Here is a 24,353-nt window from a genome sequence, read left to right as displayed (position 1 = left end):
TTCTATTGTTAGCTTCACAGATGTTGCATTGAACTTACTCTGCACGTTTGGAAAATAATTTGTTAAAGTTAACCTTTCTGATCTTAACCTATAATTTCTTCTAATTTCTAACCTATAATTGCTACTAGGCACAAACTGTTAATCATCTATTTGTTTTAATAAGGCAGCCTGTACCTGAGTCCTAATGTTTGCAAAGCCCAGTTATGAGGGCAATCAGACATTTGCCTGATATTTATTACTTGAAATCACTGTATCAACAAAGTTTTTACTTAAACTCACTATCAACAATGAAGCTATGCAGTTTCCCTTAAAAACAAAGTCTTTGTTGTCCCTCTGAGTATCTTCCAAAAGTATTCCATAATCTCTGTAGGCCTACCTAGATAGGCTTACTTACTCTCTCTACTATGATAAATATTTGACCTATCATTCAAATTATTCACATTGTTAAATTAATCACTTTGTTTTATATAATTAGCTAAGCTCTAAAGTCTGGCCAAAAATGCTGTGTTCTAGTTCTATCTTCCAAAAGTATTCCATATTCTCTGTAGGCCTACCTAGATAGGCGTACTTACTCTATGATAAATATTTGACATATTATTCAAATTATTCACATTGTTAAATTAATCACTTTGTTTTATATCATTACCTAAGTTCTAAAGTCTGGCCAAAAATGCTGTGTTCTAGTGGTCATAGCACATCATGCACTCTCCTGTCAAAACAACAGAACACACGGATGGCTTGTCAGTCAGGAGCAGCTCGTGATGACTTTTATTTTATGAACGATGTGACAAAGTAAACACTAGATGGCGGCATGTTTGGCTACAGGAAGAGGAAGTACCAAAGAAAATTGGAAAACACCATGACAAACAGGCTGAATCCGCAATCTACGTCGTTGTGAGGCAGTTGGTAAGGTGTAGATATTTAATGCGTAGGTTTGATGCGTACTATCAAATGCCCAAAGGGAGCTCGATAAGGTGCTAGAGGTATCCAGTACACGTACCGTTTAAGAAACAAGATCATCTAGTTATAGAGGTGAAATCGAAAGGAAAGGACTATGCCGTAGCCGTAGGTAGGTGTAATTTATCATCGGTTGACTTCCTTTCCCCCCTCTGTTAGCCAACAATAGAAGGACAAACTGTAATGTAAAGTCTCCGAAGTACTCCTTGAAACACCACATTCAGGTCGATTGCGTTGCTAAGTTGACGTTTAACAACAATGGCGGATAGTGTTGGAGAGGGATCCAACGGTGCCATTGGTTCAGCCGTAGGAACAAGTCAGGGCAATGGAGCTCAGTTGTTGCCGAGTTTGGGTAATTCCCTGCCGGGGCACTCGGCGAGTGGTGCTAACCCGGCCTCGCCGCCTCCTGCTGCGGCCGCAGAAACTGGCCTAGCCGTAATGGATCCAGGTGTAGCGGACTCGATGAGCCCCATGGACACCGCATACGGCAGCGGAGTGGATGTTCTGACCACAGCCATGAACTCTGCCGTCTCACCCCCCTTTCCCGTGCATCCCGCTCTCCCTCCAAGCATCGGGCTGGGGGTCACCGGAGCCCCGAATCTGGCCGGAGCAGGCCTGCTGTCGCAAATACACGCCACATCTTGGGACCCCACACTCAGCACAGACTGGGACAACGAGAAAGCATCACAGCAGTGCATTCTCAGGATAAAAAGGTAACAGACACCATTCATACCCTTTCGGCTCTGCTGTTCCTGCCTTTGCGTCTTATCTGGCATAATGTTTACCCAATCAACTGACTGTAAGCTGTTGGCTCACTCATGTCCCTTGTGTGAAGCATATGGCTGGTCATTTCTGACCGAAACTGGGCATTAGTTTTTGGAAAGCATATTGCCTAAATTGTGCAGTCATCCATAGGCCGTTTTAATGGAATTAATCCCATGTTTTGAAGATAGTTGTTCACTTCATTATGTGACAGGGGGCCACCTACCTGTCACATTATCCTTATCTGGTTTGTTGTACCATGTTGTAGGGTTACACTGTAGACCAGGGCTATTCATTAGAATTTCATCTGGGCCACATTTCCAAACCAAGAACTGCAGTCGGGCCACACATTTTCAGACATCACGACCACTGAAATGACACTTAAAATCAGTAGTCCACAAACAAATGTTAAACATGTTCCTCTAACCTAAAACTTAACCACATTGAATATGAATATATAAGACAAGCAGAAGATTCACAAGCAATCATGTGTTGTACTGCAGTAACAAAACTGAAATGTATACTGCTTCAGTTGGGGGCCATGCCTGGGCCGCATGTGGACTGCATCTGGGCCGCATGTGGCCCTCGGGCCTCCAATTGAATAGCCCTGCTGTAGACTGTACCCCCAACTCAGCCTCCATAAACTTAACAGATTTATAACAAGTCTAACCCAAGTCGGACCAGGATGTCCTACTTTTGTATGAAACTAGAACATATAATATAGGTCCAGCACGTATGGAGGAGGACGTTTATATCCATCTGAAGCAAAGTAGGGAGCGCTTATATTTCTCACACTTTGTCCATGTAATTGGAATTGTTAAGCGGTGGAAAAACAGACATGTGAAGAACTGAAGTGAAGGGTTGTCACCTTTTTTAATAGGTAGCAGTTGGCGTCTTCGGGTGATGTTGCACATGTGTAGTAGAGTAGGCCTATACTTTTCCCATCCCAAGACAAACAACCAAGAAGTTTTTTTAAAAAGTGCAGACGTCACAAACACAGGCTACCTCTGGCACTGGTACACAGCTGAATACTGAGACTGGTGGCACTGCAACGTTGACATTGGCCAGGCTCCAGTTGTGTCAATCCAAGCTTCAGAAAGTATGTAATAAATCCTGACACAAGTTAGATTCAACTGGCAGGTGAATCATCTAGTAGGACCTTAGCCTAGCCGGGTAGATCACCTGTAGTAGAAGGAAAAAACTGCAGGGATTTTACTTCTACATCACATATACTATAAACTGAGCAATGCAGTAATACATGTGTATATGGATATCTCCTGTCTCCTCAGACTAATTTCCTTGCTCCGCTGTCCATGTGACTAAAAGCAGGGATTAAAGTTTTCCGTCGCTATGACGGATTTCCGTCAACTGGATTTTCGTTTGGACGGATTTCCGTCCTTATAATTCATGTCAATTAATTTACAATTTTTACTTTCCAACTGAACTCAAATCGAGAGCACTCCTGGTCATGAGAAGGGGAGGAAAGGTGTGTTTGGTGTACGGATTTAGTCATACCGGTACACGCCACCACCGCTGGTGTCATACAACAGATTCACTCAGTAGTTTTGAGCCATCGTCTTCCGTGTTCCCAAAAAAAAAAAAAAAAAAAAGTACACGAGCGGTCAACAATCAGTTGCGGCGCAGCGCGAGAGATTAAAAAAACAAATAGCCAACATTGTTGCTGATGGCAGAAAAGAAAATAAGTGTAATACTATGTCTTTAAAGTGCAATGACCATCATTAAACGAGTTGGACTGATATTCCAATATGGGCTAATAATAATGCATATGCATGGAATGCATAGCTGGAAGAAGGTAGGACACGTATGTTTCCATTATCATTGCACCTGCCGTGGTGGATAGTTAGAAAAAAAAAGAATAGTTTACTTCGACTGCGCATGATGTCCTTTTCATGAAGGGTTTTCCTTTTAAGCATTGTGACTTTTACTAACATTATTCATAGCCCCAATGGGACGGCATCAGTAAGCCCATACGACTTCATTGCGAGCGTCGACGTTGCGCAACGGACGTCAGCGAGAACTTGTTGTCACGATGTGGGTGTTATTAAATACAGCGCATTTAAAGTCGGCCACAAATATGAACGAGACGATGAGCTCGCACCGGTTTGCTCTACTAACACACCACGTGTGAGGAGTGGGGGGACAGGCAGTGAGGAGGAGCTGAAGTGGGGACCTGCGCAAACTTGTGTAGAGGTGTGAGACAAGACCCATATACACACGTGAGTGAGTTGTTGACCAACCAGTTCATGGGCGCGTGACCTCGGAGGCAGTCCGCCGACGAGCGCCGACGAGCGTTGAAGGGGATAAGCAACTGCAGAGGTTGCAAGATCTGTCTGCAGCCGCATTCATCCCGCGATAGTTTTACACCATGTGACATGTCACCTCGTCAACGCAACGTCGACGAAATTTCGAAGTTTGACAGGAAATCTAACCGTCATGCAGCATTTTCATCCAGGGTGCATTGCTGTCTAAATGCGCATTCATGCGTTGATGACAACTCGATCGCACCTATGGGCAGCTAGCTAGGATATACCATGCGTAATACCATGCGTTTCATCCTCAAAGTTTAGCGCGTTTGACTGGCTACGTGTAGAACTAGCTCTAGTTGTCTTTCTGACAATTTACAGTCTCACCTGTAATCATAGCATATTAACTTTGTTGTTGTCGATTATATATTTAAGAAATAAGTTAAAAATGGGTTGCATTTTACAGTGGTCACGGAGGCTATCCATGGCAGAGCCAATATTTTATAATAATAATAATAATTGTATTTGTATAGCACTGTGTCATACAAGGCATGTAACTCAAAGTGCTTAACAAATGGGAAAAAACATTGTTAGAGATAGATTTAAAAGGAGAGGTATAGAGGAGAGGCAGAAAAAGCAGGAAGGCAGAGGAAGAAGAGATAGACAGAGAATGTAGAGTCATAAGGTCAACGTAGGTTAGGACCAGGATTCTTAGATGTGTAAGGTCCATAGTGGCTGGGCCTATCATAAGTCATAGATAGTCACACAGAGATTGGGCGCTCAGGTGCGGCCCCTGGTGGCATCAGGGGTGAGGAAAAACTCCCTTTCGCTTGATTCATAGTTTGTGAGGGGGAAAAAAAGCTCAGTGAGGTCTGAGAAAAAAGACCCCCTGTAGTCAGGAAGAAACCTCAGGCAGAGACCAGCGGCCACCTAGGGGAGCCCCCTGCCAGGGCTGGATTGCGAGTAGTAAGGGCGCTGCGGCGGCTGGGACACTATGACGCCTTGGCAGCTAGGAGTTGGCAAGGATGAAGAGGTGGGTCTTCAGCTGCTTCTTAAAGGAGTCGACGGAGGTGGCTGATCGGATCTCGATGGGGAGGGCGTTCCATCTCTTGGGCGCATAGCAGGCAAACGCGGCGTTGCCGATCTTCTTCTGCGGGGGGGTGGGGGTCCTTAGCAGCTTGGCATCAGTGGACCTGAGAGCTCGAGCAGGGGCATAAAAAGAGAGCATGTCTGAGATATAGCTAGGGGCAAGTCCATTTAATGCTTTAAATACTGTGAGCAGAATCTTAAAGTCGATTCTGTATGAGACAGGTAACCAGTGCAGGTCTGCCAAGACAGGAGAGATGTGCTCTCTCATTCTGGTTCTTGTTAGGATTCTTGCCGCAGAATTTCATCCTCAAATCCTCCTTTATGTCTTGTTCTGGGAAGCAGTGTTCTGATGGGTGGACTCATGGTCAATAAATGCCGTTTCGGTGTTTGTTTCACTTTCAAGGCTTGTTGTAGGCTACTGTGTGATGCTATTTTTGCTAACTGGAATAGTGTGCAGCAACAGTTGTGTGTGTGCTTGTTTTTGAGTGGCTCAACGTCTGTGCCCATCTTCTCGGACTATACGCTTCGTTTGAGTTCAGTTATTTGCGCACTCAAGACTGATAGGTGGGTGATTTGCCTTGATTCGAGTGAAAAGTTACGCGACAAGCTTAGGAAAGTGCGTTACTTTCGATGGACGTATGTCTGTGACTGTGTCTTGTCTGCTTGTGTCGTGTCAGCTTGTAGGAGAGAACACGGGTGCGTGTAGGAATCGGGGACGTTTTTTAAATCAATGGTAAGCGTGTGCCTGTCACCGCACATCGAGAAGCAAAAAAGTACCGGTAGCCATAGGTTTTCAAAACTGTAGAACACAAGAGGTAGACTACCGCACCCTGTTTGTAAACGTCAACGTCAACTTATCTGTAACAGTGAAAATAGTGAAAATCATACAAAATAACCAACAACTAGTTTTCTCCCTCTGATTGCTATGACCAGTGCATTATTTTTTAAATGTCAGAAATACTGCAAGCAATGCGCACCAGTGCTTTCACCAGAACAGTGTTTGCCCATTCTGATGGGAAAGACAAAATATAGCCTACTACTACTACAAAAAAAACCCATAATGGGATCACTGTATCAACGCATTGCAATTCCAAGTCAATAATTCTGTGATATCAGCTAGACCATTTTGAAGCAACACTCATTGTGAATCCATTCTGCATAATGTTGTGAACAATTCATAAACAATGGGTAGAAATAAGAGGAAATAACCAAAACATGCCCCAAATTGCAGTTCAATGTTTGCAGTCTGATATATCCATTATCCCTCCATTCTCGGCCAGTTCTAGTCAATCTGGTGGCCTAGGCCTGCCCCCTTTCCCTCTTTCCTTTTTCTTGTATTTAGAAATTGGCATCTGTAAACATAGCATTGTAGGCCTACATCTGATTGAGCACATCTGATCTAGTACCTACAGGTACATTCATACTGAGAGTGTATATAGGCCTACTGAGTGTACAATGAATATTCATTATACACTCAGTAGGCCTATATAGAAGTGTAAAGTTTTATGTTGGTTGAAGTTCTGATTTTGTGGCACTTTTTGGTATTACTGGCGCCCTCAAGACATAGGTCTATTCTGCTCTAGGCGACTGCCCTGTCTGCCTATGCCTAGTGCTGGCTCTGGCACCATTCCTTGCATAAAACCAGTGTATGTTTCGTTATGAGGGCAAAGCCTGGCTACATTGGTTTTCGTAGGGTTACGGAGTGATACTCGATCGGGTACCTAACCGGTAAAAAAGTTCAGTCAGATGACTTTTTTTTGCTTTAATCCCTGTTAAAGTATTTCCATATTAGTTAACTTGCTGTAATTTCCTCAACATGTTTGTGCTTCCAGAGACATCATGTCCATCTACAAGGAGCCTCCACCAGGGATGTTTGTGGTGCCCGATCCGCATGACATGACCAAGGTAGGCTACCGTTTACTGGCTCACACCTGTCAGCCCAAGCCCACAGTCCACAGTTCCCTGACACTCCCACCAATATGGTTTATTTAAAACGTGTGTTTTGACTGACCAGGGCCTCGTTCCTTGAAAGCATCCTTTCTAACCAGTTAGCAACTAGATTAGCAAGTAAGTTGTTAATGGGAAATTGCAATGCAATCAACTAAGTTATTTTGTCAACGGTTTCGTTTTCAAAGGCATTAAAAGATTGACGTTTTGGTTATTGAAATGTTGAGGCTACTTTGTCTCTGCAGCCCTCATCATAGGTGTCACGTGATGTTGGTGTAACGCCTTCTGTGATACGGTAGTTTATGTGCACCCTCAAGACTCATGAACATGTCTTGCTATTGGCTGGCTTAAGCTAATGCATTCTGGGCCCCAAATGGTGATGATTTTCGACAGCTTTGCTGATGTTCAGGAGAGATTGTCAGAGAATGTCATCATTTCAAGTCCAGAATGTAATCCTTAGATATATTACATGGGTGTCTGAAGTGAATTATATAAGGTATGATTTCGATGGGTCAAGCCAGGGTAAATGCAGGTCCTGATTGACCTGTGATCAGAATCCTTACACACACGTGCATGTGCACACATGTACACACACACGCACACACACTTTACACATCTGCAGGTGTAACATGGGTGTATACAGTGTTTAGGGTCCAGTGAAATGCTTCACTGCCTGTATTTTCTCACATTTGCCACGCAAACTTAAATTACCACCTTTATGTCCCTCAGAACTAATAAAGCATATCTATTACGACTACGACTATGATTACTACAAGTTGAAAAGTTCAACATTTCCAGTTAGTTTTAGGTCCTCTTTGTAGAAATGAGAGTAACGGAAGTGGTGTATGTGTGAGTGTGAGTGAGAGAGAAAGAGAGGGAGAGAGAGAGATCTGGAGAATGACCGGTCTAACTGGCGAGGTATTTTTTGTGGTATATTGTTGTGTGACTAACCTGGTTCTGCCTATACTGCCTGTGAGAGAAAACACTGCAAATTTCACGTTGCAGTCTGTCAGGCCAATCTGCTTAAATTCGCATTTCTTCCTGGTGTGAGATTATTCGGCAGTGGTAGCGGTAGTCTGAAGAAGCATCTGGATTACTTGTGACCTGAGGACTAAATCCAGCGATGATTTGAGCACACTAAGGAAGTTTTTGTTACTGTGGTGCAAAGCAATGACTGACGTTTCAGTGCTGTCTAACAAATCGCCATGAGAAGCACCACAGGGGCTAGACTCAGCACAAGTGACGCCCTTCTTGTTGTAGTCTTGTAGTAGTGCTGCTAGAAGAGGGGTAGCAAAATGTCCCAAGAATAAGTGTTTTTTGTCTGTGTTTGCTCATAACTCTATGGCAATGTCACAAGGTGCCTGGTCACTTCTGCATTGCTGAAACCACAATATGATATGACATGACATGCACCGAACACATCAACACTTGATTTAATTGTACGTATTGAGCAACAGCCCTCACACGGTGTGTAGCTGGAGGTTTCGATATGATCTCATATTCTTCCTTCCTTTTTTTTAAACCAAGATGTCCTACTTTCAGTTTCTCAATGAAGGTCACTACTCTGTCAATGTGTTACACATACATTTCTTAGAGTATGCACAAGATAAATAAATGCATATGCAGTGATAACGTGAAGCGGCACATAAGGAACAAGTCCAAACCAAAAGATGATCCGTCTCCGGTTGTCTGACCCTCTCTAAATACTGGCTCAGTTGGGTCTATAAAATGATGACTGTTTGAATGAAGCATTATTGACTCTGGTGGGTAAAGTAAGACTTCCGAGGTCACATACCATATAGCATTGAACTGCCATTTTATAATTTCCATCAACGGATGGAACAGCCATTTTGCTATTTCACCACACCAGCATGAGAGGTGCCCCGCTATGTTGAAATCTGGGCACATGGGCCAGGCGATATAGAGCGATGTGGAATGTATAGTATGCTGTTCATCCTTTGGATGGAATCCTTCCTTTATTGCTCCACGCTTCCTGACTTGTTACCAAGGCAACGCATAACTGTTTGGTTAGTGCCCTGCACAGCTTTGCTGTGTCGAGGTGGAGGATCAATGGTGTTTGCTGATCATTTCCGAGGGGATGGTTAGAGTAATTGTGCCAGTAACCCAATGTGTTAGACGTTAAGCAGTCTATGAAACAGAAAGATGCGTAATCAATAACATCATAGCTATTAAAGCCATACTTTGCCTTTGTAGGGCAGCATATTTTTGAGCTATTCTATTAAATAGGTTTTAGATGAATAGACATTTATCTAATAAATCTTATTTAATCATCTTAGTTTCAAGGTGCATTTCCCTCCTCACCTGTTCATTGGTGCGTCATTTAGGGTTTTGTCGAGCTGTCTTTATCCCTCACACCCTCTCTTCCATCCAATCAGTGGAGTAGGGGGGCGAGGCCAGAGATTCTTTATGTATATAGAGATATGCCAACATAATAGGTTTCTATGGGCACCTAACATGACCAGGTTCCGGTCTGCCTAAAGGGGCGTGTCATAATACTCCTAGCATTGAATAGAACAGTCCTTAGGTCTGCCTAGGTCTGCCTAAAGGGGGATTTCCCCCCCTTCCCCTTGCAATAATAGAACCCGGAAACAATGGCCCAATGGAACCTCTCTCTCTCTACTCTCTCTGGCGAGGCACTGCATATCTCCCTCCTTGACGCATTAACGGCAGGAGCCCTGTGTGAAAGGGAGCACCCCCTGATCATTAGGAAGTGAAATGAGCACGTCCACTCCCCACTCCACCTCTCTCAGATTAGTACCCTCCTGCAAAAGGGCATGCCCCCTAGTAATGAAACTGTAACTTGCACTCTGTTCCTCTCCCGCCTCTCTTCCTCCAGACCCTAGCACTCATTTCCCCCCCTTGTCGCTGTTCATTTTCAAATTACAGTGGGGGAACTAAAGGAGGAAAGTACTGTCTGATGTAGTAAATCAGTGGCATATCTCAAGAATGGCATATCTCAAGTGGCATATCTCAAGAAGCTGATGTAGCAAAACCAGGTTAAGTTAAACTTGAGGCAGTGGTAAACCATCTTATACAGGGGTGAGTGAGGAACCTTTTTCATTCGAGGGGCGACTTCAAATTCCTCCAAGGGCCGTAAAAGTCCTCAGAGGGTCGTACTTTGACCATTAACCAGGATTTCCCCTTGCACTTTAGGCCTGTATTGAAGACGGTAACCTTTAACCCATTGTGTCTTGAAGCGACATGTACGCTGCATTAAGGTTCTTGGAATTTGAGCTGTTTTATTAAAAATGTGGGTATGTTAGAGCTGAATGAACACATTCTAGTGCAAAATGAAGGTTCTTGTTTTCAAATGCAACCTACTTCGTGTTTCTATATGGTTCGGAGGCTGAGAAATTTAGTTTTTAACAGGGAGAGGGCACCTTTTCCCAAAAAGGGCTTAGGCTAAAATGGTTTAAAACAGACCCCACCTCCTCTAGGTCACCTGAATAAAGCTTAATTGTATTGCAAATGTAATTTCTAAGATTCCTTTACAAAATACGTCATATTTCATGTGAAGCTGCATAACATTAAAATTATATCGGGGGCACTATAAAACTGCCTCAAGGGCCGTAAATGACCCTCAAGACATAGGTTCTCCACCTCTGAGGCTCTGACCCAGTAGAAGAGACTGGAGTCATCATTTTCTTAAGTAAATGTTGCCTGCATGCTATCTTGTAGCCAGTTTATCACTTTCTGTAGGTTAACTTAGCAAGGTATATCACTTAACCATGTCCTTGGAATATCACCCAGGTTTGGGGGTCATCAACATAGCCAACATGCACTTGTTACATCAACATAAACAGAAGTGTCCTTCTGTGAAAGTTAGTGCTCCTTAAATATGTGACCGGTAAAATGTAATTGACCTTCGGGTGAAACTGATGTCATTGTTTTGACTGACTGACTGACTGTTTCTCTCTCTCTCTCTCTCCAGATCCATGCCCTCATCACGGGGCCGTTTGACACGCCGTACGAAGGCGGTTTCTTCCTCTTCCTGTTCCGCTGCCCCCCGGACTACCCCATCCACCCTCCCCGCGTCAAGCTCATCACCACGGGACACAACACCGTGCGCTTCAACCCCAACTTCTACCGCAACGGCAAGGTCTGCCTCAGCATACTCGGGTAGGTGACGTCACACACACACACACACACACACACACACACACACACACACACACACACACACACACACACACACACACACACACACACACACACACACACACACACAATACAGTAATGGGCAAAATTGATTTACTAGTTACAATCTAGTGCCACATATTCCAAATGACCTTGTTTTACTTGTCCATGGCTGAATTGGACACGGGTAAAACCAACCAATTCATTTGGAATATGTGGCACTGGATTTTCAATAATGAATCCATTTTGCCTACGTCACTGACTCGTTGCCGACACACACTCAAGTATGCAGCCATATGTGTCACTAGTGTCTTTTGTGAATGCCAACTACCGGTACAAAAACTAAAAGCCACTGCATACTTGGGGTACCACCACACCACACTCTTGTGGATGCATTCGTTTGTGCTACTAGAGACTCTAGTGTGAATAACTGTAACAACAACATTGCCTGAGCGTGCTTGGGTAAGAACCACACCCTCATGGATGCATTCGATTGTGTTACTGGACTCTAGCATGAATAGATAAAGATTCCTCGGTGCAAGTCACCTCTGAAGCCGAGATCGTACGTTGTGGGGAGAAGGGACAAATCCCTCTGTGACACCTGTGTGTTTTTAAATTAAGTGTTTCTCTGCACAACATGCACTGTGGCTACAGAAGCAGATCATGATACTCTCCATAGGATTTCATTCAAAACTCACACCCATCTATTTTAGCCAGATGCAGACTCAAAATGTAAAATTTCAGTGTAAAGAAAGGTTGAAACACACACTGATGACTTCCTTTTTAATTCCTTTTTTTTTTCGAAATGAAAAAATGCATGTAGTTGCTGCCAAAGGTGGTTCTATAAAGTATTAAGCAAAGGCTGTGAATACTTATGTAAATATGATGTCTTTGTTTTTTTTTTTTTTAATACATTTTCAAAAACTCTCAAGAACTCTTTTTTTCACATGGTCATAATGGGGTATTTATGTTACATTTTGAGGACAGAGATGAATTAAATACAATTTGGAATAAGGCTGTAACGTAATAAAATGCGGAAAAAGTTAAGCGCTGTGAATGCTTTCCGGATTGACTGTATAGCCTACTGCTGTAGCACAGCCTCTCTGCTACACAGCCTGTCCCCTACCCTGATGACCTGCTGGTGTTGCATGTAAGGATCCTAAGGGATTATATTCAGATTGATGCCAGGTACCCAAAGCTAAATGATTTCTCTCAAGCCGTTTGCACTCCATGCACTATTTTATTTCTTTCCCCTTTTTTCCCTCAATGGTGCATCTACATACAGTTGAACACCAGAGGGCGTTCTCCCTATTTCTTCTCCATCTAGATGCCAGTTTGGCTGGCATACTGTGCATGTCAGCACGAAAGGCAGAGTGGACAAAGAAATGCTGAAAGAAGTTGTGCCGCATATGGCTTCATTCTTTTTTGTCTTATTCAGTTGTGTGGCCCTTGAATATTATTTTGTTTAGACACTAGATCATTGGTTTTGATGTTGGGATACTTATATTTCAACTCCAAGTAAGCACTGTTATGTCTGGTCTGGTCTAATATAGTCTTTAAACTCTTGCTCAGTCTGAGTAAGAGGTGTCAAATTGTGAATCTGACTCAAACACGGGGTTCTTCCATAGACCTTGAAGAATCTACCTCAGTTTTTCCGCGTCATGTGATGACTGTTTGGTAGAAGACACTGGAGAAGACTTTCTTGGTGCGATTTCTGCTACCAGTTAGCTAGGCCGTGCCCTCCTAGTGACGCAACACCTTCAGCGTTGCTTCTAGTCTGGCCAAGAGCAATACAAGTATTGTTTCTGAGCGCACGAAAAATCGGGAACTCCTCCCACTTACTTTGTCGGGAAGCATACAACCATTAGCAAACCAAGGGAGGCAGGCCAGCTATGCTGTTTGGGAAATGTTAATTGTTATGCTTTTGGTCAGACCAAGTCTCGAAGAGATTTGAAAGTCAATGATAATCAGGCTAGCTACCACTTTCATGAAATAAAAACAAGATTGAGACGTATTTGAGCCAGATACATTTTTTACTGTTAATATTCCATAAATATTGTTTAATTGTTAATATTCCATATATTTAAATATGATGTGCACCAAAATCGGAGAGCGCAGTGTTAGAGGAGACCTTATTCTGCAGTAGCAGGATGAAGCTCATCATGTAGAATGATTTGGAAGGAGGAAGGGGCTCCAGTGGAGTTCGCATATCATACCATCTTTTGGCTCCAACTCTGCTCGTCTTCACCCTTTCACTCGACCCGCTTCACTCAATTTCCTGTGATTCATTGGCTGATGGGCCCGGTTCCAGCCAATCAGATGGTTGCTTGTTATCTGGGTATGGCTGGGAAGCAGCACCTGTGCAGCCATTGATGATGCTGAGGATGCTGATGCTGAAGTGGTGGCAGCAGTTTTTTTTGTTTTTTTTGTTCCAAAATAACAGCCTGCTTTATCTGGAGACTCCACACGCATGAAACACACATGAAAGGAGAGAGAGGCAGGAATCTTCTTCAGTTGCCTAAGTCAGCAGTTTACCCTTGAATGTGGTGGTAATTGCATCTCCAGCGAATACCTCACAGATCCTTTTTTTCCAAAGGTGTCTTTTATTTGGTCAAGTGATTTACGGAAACGAACAGATGCATGTTTTCTACAATTATTTTACTCTCTTAGAATTAACTGATCTTTATACATTCCTTCTTGCATTCCTAGAAGAAATTTGTTTCAAGCAGTGCATGTTTTTGTTATCCTTTCCTGAATAGAAATAAGCCTATATTAGACGCCAATGGAGCGTGACCCTACTTTACAAGTTGTTGATGGCTAAGAAACATTTGCGGTTTTGTTTAAGCCTAACCTGTAATCCCTGGAGAACAAAAGTGAGTTTGTTGGGCCAGCAGTTGTTGCGTAATTCATTTCTTAAATAAGCAACAAGTAATGCCCATTTAATCGTAATGATCTTCATTAATTGGATTTATGAATTAGGACACGGAATAGGGCTGGGTTCAAAAGATCGAATCGCGATCCAATATCAATTCACGTTGAAAAAGTGTGATATCGATTCACAACTTTGTGGATCGATCTTTTGCCGATGATTATAGGTGCTATTTTCTCAACCACATCCTGTAGCTTTCTTCCACATTCATGTACACTACATGCACAAATACACACGGCCTGTTCAAGTAAATAGTGCCAGTGTTTTCCCACCTTTCTCTCTCATACCAAGTTTCCCACTTATTTCTCTCATACCAAGGTATTTCATGTTTGTGTGGGTATCAAATGTTGAGATATTTAGGTTTTTATAGCCGGTCTTAGAATTTTAGGCATAAATGGGTTATAGTGACAACCCAGCAATACAGAAGATCGATATTGAATCGGATCGTGGATCGAATTGGATCGTGACCTTCTGGATCAGAATCGAACCGATCCAGGAAATTTGGATCGATTCCCAGCCCTAACACGGAATATACTTGCTTGAGTGGACATGCTGAGACCTAATTATAGGTCGTTTTGGTATATTAGGATTCTCAAGTTAATGCAGTTTTTCAAGTTAGTTAATCACCTTTTCCAGTTAGCTGATGCTTCAATGAGTTACCACTAATGGGCAAATAAAGACTGCGGTGCGGGCTCTAAGACGTGCTTACAATGTCCTGAACTTACAGCTAACAAACATGGCAAAACAAACTTGCCACAAAAAAATCTGCCTTTTAAGTGCTTCAGTAGACATGATCATGTTTGTATTGGCTGCTGGTACTCTGCTACCTCTGTTCCAAATGAAAAGAAATCAGTCCTGATGTCACACTAACTGTGCGTGTGTGTGTGTGTGTGCGTGTGCGTGTGTGTGCGTGTGCGTGTGCGTGTGCGTGTGTGTGTGTGTGTGTGTGTGTGTGTGTGTGTGTGTGTGTGTGTGTGTGTGTGTGTGTGTGTGTGGGCGTGTGTGGGCGTGTGTGTGTGTGTGTGCATTATAACAGTACCTGGACTGGTCCTGCGTGGAGCCCTGCTCAGAGCATCTCCTCTGTGCTCATCTCCATCCAATCCCTGATGACGGAGAACCCCTACCACAACGAGCCCGGCTTTGAACAGGTACACACACACACACATACCTGTGACATGACATCAGGATGCAGACACAGAAGGCTGAGCATGTCTATAATTTCCTGTCTAAAGCCAGGCTCAAACTACACGATTATGGTCCTGATTCTCGGCCCTTATGACAATCGGTGGAACTTTACCCTCCAGGACCATCACAAGTGATTGTCGGGCAAGATTTCCTCATCGTGACCAATGTTCAAATATAGAACTTTTTGCATATTCAAAGAGTCGCCGATCACAAATCGTAGATCTCAAAAAACGGTTTGATATTTATGACTCGCAATAGAACGTCAGGCATTGTCTTGGGTGTTAACAGTGAAGGACGTTGACAGTTGTGATTGTCTTTGTGTGTGCGGCGCAACACAAAGTCAAAATCAGACAGAAAATCGGGAGTCGTGTAGTTTTGAGCCTGGCTTTGTAAGACCCTACATGTCTGTTTTGCTTCCCAAGCCGAGACTTGGGGTTGCTACTAAGTGCGACAATAAAAAAAACAGGACTGCCACCCACAGATAACACACATCTCCTCCTGAAATGCAAACATAAACAAACACACACCCTCATCCAGGGCTCAAATTCACAAATATAGACTAAATATAGACTGCATACACTATAGTTACCAAAACTATTCGCCAAGCTGTCTTGACTCACAGATGAACTTAAATGTCATCTGAAAAACACACCGCAAGTCCTCTCCCAACAAAATGTGTACGCATGTACATACAGACACACGCGCACACGCACGCACGCACGCACGCACACACACACGCACACACATGCACACTGTTAACTTGCCTTATGGGCATTTGTCAGTCCAGAGTGTCCTGGATTCACAATGTGAATTTTAAACCATTTCCTCTGTGTGTCTCTGGATGCTTGTCCTTTTAACTAGCGCTACCCCCGTGGGAATGGGGAGAATGTCAATAGCTCTCCCCAGCACTTACTTGTGTTGGTGTGCATGGCAATAAGTGTTTAACTCGTGCCTACACCACAATGCAGACAGCATGCCTTTTGCGCACGCACGCACACACACGCACACGCATACACGCATGCATGCACGCGCACACACACACGCACACTCCATTACAGCAGAGAGTGTGTTAAAAGATTCATGAATACACCCCTGTTTACACACACATACACAAAGTGTAGGCCTCAACCAGGGCCCTTATGACTGACTATTTCTTGTTGACAATGTCTCCCCCTCATGTCCTCTCTTTTTCCTAAACCTCTCCTCTCGCCTTATCTCATCCCAACCCTATCTCTCCCTCTCCTCTCCTCTCCTCCCCTCCTCCCAAACATCTCTCCTCCTCCCAAACATCTCCTCTCCTCCTCCCAAACCTATCCACTCCTCTCTCTTCTCTCCTCTCCTCTCATTGTCTCATCCCCTCCTCCTCTATTCTCTTCTCCTCTTCTCTATTCCCCTTTCCTCCCCTCCTCTCCCCTCCCCTCTCCTCCTCTTGTCTCATTTTCTCTCCACTTCCCCATCTCCTCTTCCCCATCTCCCCTCATCTCCCCTCATCTCATCTCATCTCATCTCATCTCATCTCATCTCATCTCCTAATTCCATCCTCCTATATTCTCCTCCTCTCCTCTCCTCTCCTCTTCTCTTCTGTCTTACCTCTCCTCTCCTCTCCTCTTTTCTCCTAATTCCGTCCTCCTATATTCTCGTCTCCTCTCCTCTCCTCTCCTAATTCTGTCCTCCTATATTCTCCTCTCCTCTCCTGTCCTCAGGAGCGGCACCCGGGGGACAGTAAGAACTATAACGAGTGTATCCGCCATGAGACCATGCGGGTGGCAGTGTGTGACATGCTGGAGGGCAAGGTGCCATGCCCAGAGGCACTCTGGTGAGTGTGTGTGTATGTGTGTGTGTGTGTGTGTGTGTGTGTGTGTGTGTGTGTGTGTGTGTGTGGGTGTGTGTGTGTGTGTGTGTGTGTATATGTGTTAAGGAGAGGGATTGATTTTGTGCATTAACTGAGTCGTTCGTACTCACAATTCGGTTCTTGACGTACGGTTCCATACACCCTATGATTTTTTTTTTTTAATTAATGTATTTTTTTAAATTTATTAATTTGCTTTTGTCACATTTGCAAACATTATCAAATGAAATTATAAATACAAATTTATGGAATGAAGTCTGAAAAAAACGTACCTCGGTACAGTATAGTCCAGGGGTGTCAAACTCATTTTGGTCCGGGGGCCGCATACAACCCATGTGGACCTTTAAGCGGGCCGCATTAGTAACATCATCGCAAAAAAAAAACGTAAAGCAAAGGATTAGTGTTCAGTACTATCACGTTTTAAATGTGTTGAATATGTAGAAAGCAATGCAATACTGATAATCCTATGCAACATTTCCTTGACTTCATTCATTCATTGGCAACCGTCAATGAATTAAATATGGGACCGTTCATTTTGGCAGGGGGTCTGGGGGTTTTCCCCCAGAAAATTTTGTATTTCTTAGATGTAATTTCCTGCATTTTCACGCATTCTAACGTCCCGTTTCCAGTTTCAGCTTAATAGGAATCAATACAAATCCAATTATATTTATTATTTAATTACAACCAATACCAATACAATACGAATAAGAAGTATTAACATTTTATCTCTATATATGAGGTCTATAATATATGATCTTTATCAAATGCCTGTTACAGTACAAATTCACCATTTATAATAGAAGTGTGATGTGCACTTTACTACATATATACAGTATAACAGAGGGACCATTGGGTTAATGTCATGCAGGTCTCGATTTTGTCCCGATTGGCGTAATAGCGCATTTCGGTTATTTCATTGAGAAAAAAAAAAAAAAAGTAAAGGAAAAAAAAAAAAATTATTATTTTTTTTTATTTATTTATTTATTTCATGTATTTATTTTTTACATCCGGGCCGGATGGAACCCTCTGGCGGGCCGGATGCGGCCCGCGGGCCGTATGTTTGACACCCCTGGTATAGTCACTCTGCGTATCGCAATATCTCGGTTTGATACATTATTGTTACAGCCCTAATAGACTGTAGACTGTTGATTATTGAAGTTTTATCTCACATAAGCAGGGGTGATAGAGGAGCTGATGTGGAGCTTACTTTGGCCTTGGTAATATGGCAAATCTACTCCGTGGGCTAAACTGGAGCCTTTCTTTCTTTCTTTCTTTCTTTCTTCCTTTGTATTCTTTCTTTCATTTGTTGGCATTGTCTCCTTTTTCATTTTCTGGCTCTCTCATTCTATCTCTCTCCCTCTTTCCTCTCTCTGTCTCTCCCTCTTTCCTCCTCTCTCTCCCTCTCTCTCTCTCTCTCTCTCTCTCTCTCTCTCTCTCTCTCTGTAGGAGTGTGATGGAGAAGTCTTTCCTGGAGTATTATGACTTCTATGAGGGCGTCTGCAAAGACCGGCTACATCAGCAGGGACAGAACATGCAGGTAAGGCAGCGTAGACCTTCCACACGCCTTCTCACACCTACACTACATACTGTACCCGCTCACTCTCCATGCTCTTACAATATGTCTGCATGAGAGGAATTGGTAACAGGTTTACTCTGTTACAGTCTGTCCCTTCCGCGTGTGTGTGTGTGTGTGTGTGTGTGTGTGTGTGTGTGTGTGTGTGTGTGTGTGTGTGTGTGACTGTTGAATTCTGCGTGTGTGTGTGTGTGATGTTGTTCTCACTCCACAATAGTAATGTCTTCAAGTTCTGTGGGATGTATGTATGTATGTCTGTATATAGGCCTCTGTCTGTTTTTTGTCAGTTCGTGCTTATGCATGTGGAGCATGGTACACGAGCAATAGTCTTGTGATGTTATGTGTATGTCCTGTCTTAAACGAGTCTTGCTTAGGGATGCAGAATTAATTTCAGTGCAAACTGACAATATAGGACTGTCGTGTCGTATATAGGTGTGCATGTGGTTGCCTTTCATCAGGTATATCCGGTTCGTCGCTTGTATCTGTTTAATGAACCCTGTCTAATCTAATGCCTCTCATCAGGGTTATTACCATACATCTCAGCCCTAAGGGGGAGGGTGTCTATGTATGTGTAGGTAGTACTGTAGTCATGGCGATAGAGCAGGAGTTCATGAGGCCAGATGCTTTTTTTTGCTCGTGTGCGTCAATCAAAAGGCGACTTTCAATGCAGTGTCATTGCATCGCATACATTGCACAGCTCATGTATCTGACCTGTCACCTTTTCTCCTCCATTGAGTCTCTTCTTTGATTCCTTCGTTCTCTGTCTCTATCCCTCCCGTAACACAACCCCCTCACGCCCCTCTCTCTCCTCCTCTGTCTGTCTGTCTGTCTCTCTCCCTCTCTTCCTATCTCTCCCTCTCTCCCTCTCTTCCTCTCTCTCTCTCTCTCTCTCTCTCTCTCTCTCTCTCTCTCTCTCTCACGATATGTGGACTCCTTCCATGAGATGGGGCTAGTTTTGATTATGGGCTTCTGAGTGTAGGAATGTGCAATATAAATAATGTGCATTCTCTCTCTCTCTCTCTCTCTCTCTCTCTCTCTCTCTCTAGGACCCCTTTGGTGAGAAGCGGGGGCGTTTCGACTATCAGGGCCTGCTGGCGCGCCTCAGCGCCACCCACCGGCGGCTGCGTGAGAAGTGCCTCTCGGAGGAGAACGAGGGCGACTCGGACTCTGACACCAGCTCCTCCGGAACGGACCCCGACAGCCAGGGCAGCTCCCAGCCTTAAGGGGGCGACGGCGAGCCCGCGGAGCTGAAGAGGGCGGCCAAGCAGCAGAACTGCATCGCGCACAGGGGCCATACTATAGTGGCTCCGCGTTGACTTGGCAACCTCTGAACTCTGCAGCTGTTTGGTTGGTTGGTTGGTTGTTTTTTGTTTTTGTTTGTTGGCCACCAAGAGCCATGGCACCTCCCAGCCATAAGGGGGTGCCATCCCATAGGGACCGACCGAGCAGCGGGACAGGACACCATAGACATAGAGGGGTGGCTGCCACAAGTGGTGGATCCATGTCCTCAACATCGTCTTCTCCTGAGCCTTCTGGACACTGCGTCTGGTGGGTCGGACGCCCTCTGGACACTGCGTTTGGTTAGGGTTGGCTGCTTTGTTATTGTTTGTTGACTGACCCCTAGCAGTCGTAGGGCAGCAGGGAAAAGAAGGAGGTGGTTATGACTGCAAGACAGGGCAGCACACAGGAGCCCCCTGCTGGTGCTCCTCTGCCCTCGCGGTGCCCTCCTTCTTCTTGTTCTTGGACTCTCTGCTTGTTTTGTTTTCTGGTTGGGTGTTTCTTGTTTGTTTATCGCGTGGACGCTTCCCCCGTGCAGGCAAGGGGCGTAATTGACGATGAACTTAATGGGGCTTTTGTGGGGTTCTTGTTTCTCTGTTTGTTTGATTGTTTATTTGTTTATTAAGGCACTGAATTCGACATGCAACATGATTCATCTAATCTAGAACGAAGTCTGCAAAGCCTACAAGAAGGCTCCATTGCTGCCCATTGGCCAGTGACCTGCCTTCTCTTGTGTTCTATTTGCTCGTTGGAATGCCAGCAACCAATCAGGGGCAGGATTTGATGGGAGGAGTGAATATGAAGGGGTGTGGTCTCTGACTAGAGTGACCTATCTTTTTTGCCTTTGTTACTGGTAGAGGTAACTAATCAATATGCCCCATTTTCTCCCACCATTTAGTACAAACACACACGCACACACACTCTGTGTGCATTCCAATATGTGGACTTCCGTCCTCCACTTGTGATTGTGGCCTCACATTTTGCTGCTTGCCCCGCCACCGTGGAGAAAACAATAATGTTTCCCCGCTGTCAGCCTAGCCACGACAATTTTTGGGGGACTATTCGTCATTCACCATCACCATACCCATTGCAAATGAGGAAATGACTTTAGAATGGTGCTTTTGCAAGATATTGAAATAATTTTCTCTCGTCGCCGACGTCATCATGAGGTCACAAGCAGCAGGCAAGTGAGCAAGGGAGGACGGAAGTCCGCGTATTGGAATTCACCCTCTCTCTCACACACGCATTCTCACACACGTACACACACAAAGACTCGCACACACATGCAACATATATGACGACACGTGCACTTGCATTCCTTGACTGAAACATGCACTCTGACACACAGCTCTCAACTGTGTGCGTATGTAAACCTAAACACTCATAAGCCAGTCCATCTTTAAAAGAATAAAAAAATTATGAACCATATCATAATGGCATCAGAGAAAATTCATAATGAATTGCAATTCATGGATCTAAGAGAAATCAAGAGCATAATTCACAAAAGGAGTGAAACTTGTATATAATCGATCTATATAAATATATAAATCTATATATATTGAGCATATAGGTAAAGGAAAAAAGTGATTGTTTCGATATCGGACCTTGTCTGCATATAATGCAACCCAAAAAATGATGACCAATGCATCTAATGCCAGTGTTTGGGCACCCCACCCTATTGAATGGCTACACCACTGGCCTCACTAGGGTTCTCCACAGGATTTGACCAATGCCCCCATCTCTCAACCATGCCAGTCCTCGACGCCCCTCCTGTCAGTGATGTCTATGCTCTGCAAATGTAACTGAGGTCATCTATGCTAGTTCGTCACTTGGGGCTCAAACCCGCGATCAGCCAGTCAATGCTGCAGTTCGGGCATGGGAAGCACAGCTCGGTACCGCTAAGCTTAAGGTCCAGACCGATAGCTCAGCGCTACCATTACTGTATGAGGCTTCGGGAAGGAGGTTTACTAACATTCTACCACAGACCACAGACCTCTACTAGTTGGCATCCGTTACACCTCCCTCCCCCCCCCTTATCTGCGCCATGTTAGCCCCAACTTTAGCTCAACCTACCTAAAACATCCTCTGCTGAGATTTCTGTGCACTACAAAGACTGGGATGGCAGTAGTCAAGTAGATGTTGGGTAGTGCTTGTGTCAACTGCCCCCATCTCTTAATCATCCTTAGTCCTTAGTCCCTTAGACCAGGGTCAAGCTTCTCGGTGTGATTTCTATGTCCTGCAAAGAGGATAACTGCTAACTGGGGTTATGTCCGTGACCTGATAAGTACATGGGCTGCAAAGACTAACTGGGGCTATGAGACATGGTATTCATTGGGATAGTACTTCTGGACACCCCCCCCCCCCCATCTTTCAGCCATGCCAGTCTTTAACCAGGGTCTCAATGAACACTTGCCTCCCCTTCTGTGATTCTCATACCCTGCAGAAGATATTGTGAGACAGTTTCATGGGGAAGTTCTCAATCTCAGCTTTGCCAGTCTGTGTGGATGTGTGACTTCCATATCCAAAGCCTCCAGTACCCACATCCACAGCCACCCTGCCAGCACACCCAACCACACCATGTCATGCTACACCAGGTGGACTGCTCTGTGCTGGGGCTGTGAGATGGCTTCACGGGGTAGTGGCTGGTGGTGACGTCCCTTCCGCACAGAGGAGAGGAGAGGAAGGCAGGGAAGGGTGTTGTGTTGCATGTGCTGGCAACGTCTGGGTCCTGGATGTGTTTGCTTTTCGTCAAGAGAATGCATGCACACAAACCTCTCAAGCCTTTTTGTGACACTCTCGACGCCACGGACTGGCAACTTCATGGTAACGACAACCCCAAGACAATAAAAACACGGAAAGGGCAAAAACAAAAAAAATCCCGTTTGTTTGCGGTGGGGATTTTTTTTTTTCTGTTTCATTTTTCTGTTTTTTTTTTCTTTCTTTCACTTCCATCCGATCCTCTAGAGCTTGATGTTTGTCCTCCACAAACACCCTCTGATGCTGTCACTACGGCGACGTGGGGTTGCCATGGAAACAGAATGTGATGCGTGCCTGAGTGATGGTACCTGTGAGCAAGCTGTGAAGCTCCGAATGAGAGAGAGGGCCTGCCTACCCTCCCTACTCACTTCCTCTTGGCTTCACATTTACAGATATACCATTACTTACACATGTACACCGGCTAGAGTCTTTTAAACCTCTCATTTCCACACACTTCCTTTTTGTTTGACAGCTTTTTAGGCATCAGTAGTCTTAGTTAGAGAGAACACCATCCAAAAATATAGCATTTAGTCTATTTATTCGTTGGTAGCAAAATTGGGTGGCATTTTGCCATTGAGCCCCAAAGCCGTGTAAAATGACATCATCTGCATAGCTCGTGATTCTGGTGGGTGTGTGCCTGACCGAGCAATATGATTGGAGCATAGGCACACTTGAAACAATCCATGCTCCTCACACCGCTTTGAAGTGCTCTGCATTTTCTGATTCAAATGAAAACAATGCTGTTGTATTTCTAGAGGGAGCTGCCACTAATTTTTGTTTCTTTCTCTTTTTGTTGTCGTTTTCATTTGTTGAATACCAGCCCTTACTGTGGTCTGGTCTCCCTGTCTCGTCTGCATTGGAAATGTGCGGTGTATACAGTGGTCATCCGTCAGGTGTGGTGATGTTGACTGGTTGTGCTAATGTTGTTGACGTGACCGCACATGAGCTGTTATAAAGCGCGGCTCGGTGTGGGTGGACCTAGAGGTCCATTCTCTCTCTCTCTCTCTCTCTCTCTCTCTCTCTCTCTCTCTCTCTCTCTCTCTCTCTCTCTCTCTCTCTCGGTAGCCGGGACAGAAGCCCCTCTTGTGCACTGTGCACTCCAACCACAACCAGTAAGACCAGGGCCTCTGACAGCTTTGGCTGGGCCCGGGGAAAAGTCATCTGAAAGGGCCCCTAACCCAATACATGCAAATGTAAATGATGACCCGATTCTGGGTACCACCTTTTCTCTCTGGGCCTGGGACAACTGACCCCTTTACCCATCACCTGGGCAAGACATCAACTCAATTATGCACTCCCTGTCCCCCGCCCAAACCCTCCTAAAAGACATACGACTAACGACTAATGGACATCAGGGCTTATTGTTGTAAAGTGACTCTGTACATCTTTCCTGTTTGGATTGTAAAAAAAAAAAAACATCAACAAGATGTGATGTAATGTAAAGTAATTTTGCCTCTGATCAGATGTGTTAAAGGAGAGGGTGGAGGAGAGTCCTTCATGTAGTCTTCAACCTGCTCCCTCCTCCCAGGGTGTGCTCTCTCTCTCTCTCTCTCTCTCTCTCTCTCTCTCTCTCTCTCTCTCTCTCTCTCTCTCTCTCTCTCTCTC

At 44.4% G+C, this 24,353-nt stretch overlaps 1 protein-coding gene across 1 annotated transcript; it reads left to right on the top strand.

The window, feature by feature from the left end:
- Nucleotides 1–755: 755 nt before the first annotated feature.
- Nucleotides 756–21,419, top strand: ube2z (ubiquitin-conjugating enzyme E2Z). The gene is made up of 7 exons (XM_063187887.1): nt 756–1,670; nt 6,905–6,977; nt 10,972–11,159; nt 15,143–15,254; nt 16,995–17,107; nt 18,587–18,677; nt 19,760–21,419. Exons 1-7 carry the CDS (start codon nt 1,216–1,218, stop codon nt 19,934–19,936), a joined length of 1,209 nt encoding a protein of 402 aa, XP_063043957.1. The 5' UTR covers nt 756–1,215; the 3' UTR covers nt 19,937–21,419.
- Nucleotides 21,420–24,353: the final 2,934 nt, after the last annotated feature.

This window comes from Engraulis encrasicolus, chromosome 2 (assembly GCF_034702125.1).
Source record: "Engraulis encrasicolus isolate BLACKSEA-1 chromosome 2, IST_EnEncr_1.0, whole genome shotgun sequence".
In the NCBI taxonomy this organism is placed as follows: Eukaryota; Metazoa; Chordata; class Actinopteri; order Clupeiformes; family Engraulidae; genus Engraulis; species Engraulis encrasicolus.
This window is presented reverse-complemented; position numbering and strand designations above follow the sequence as displayed.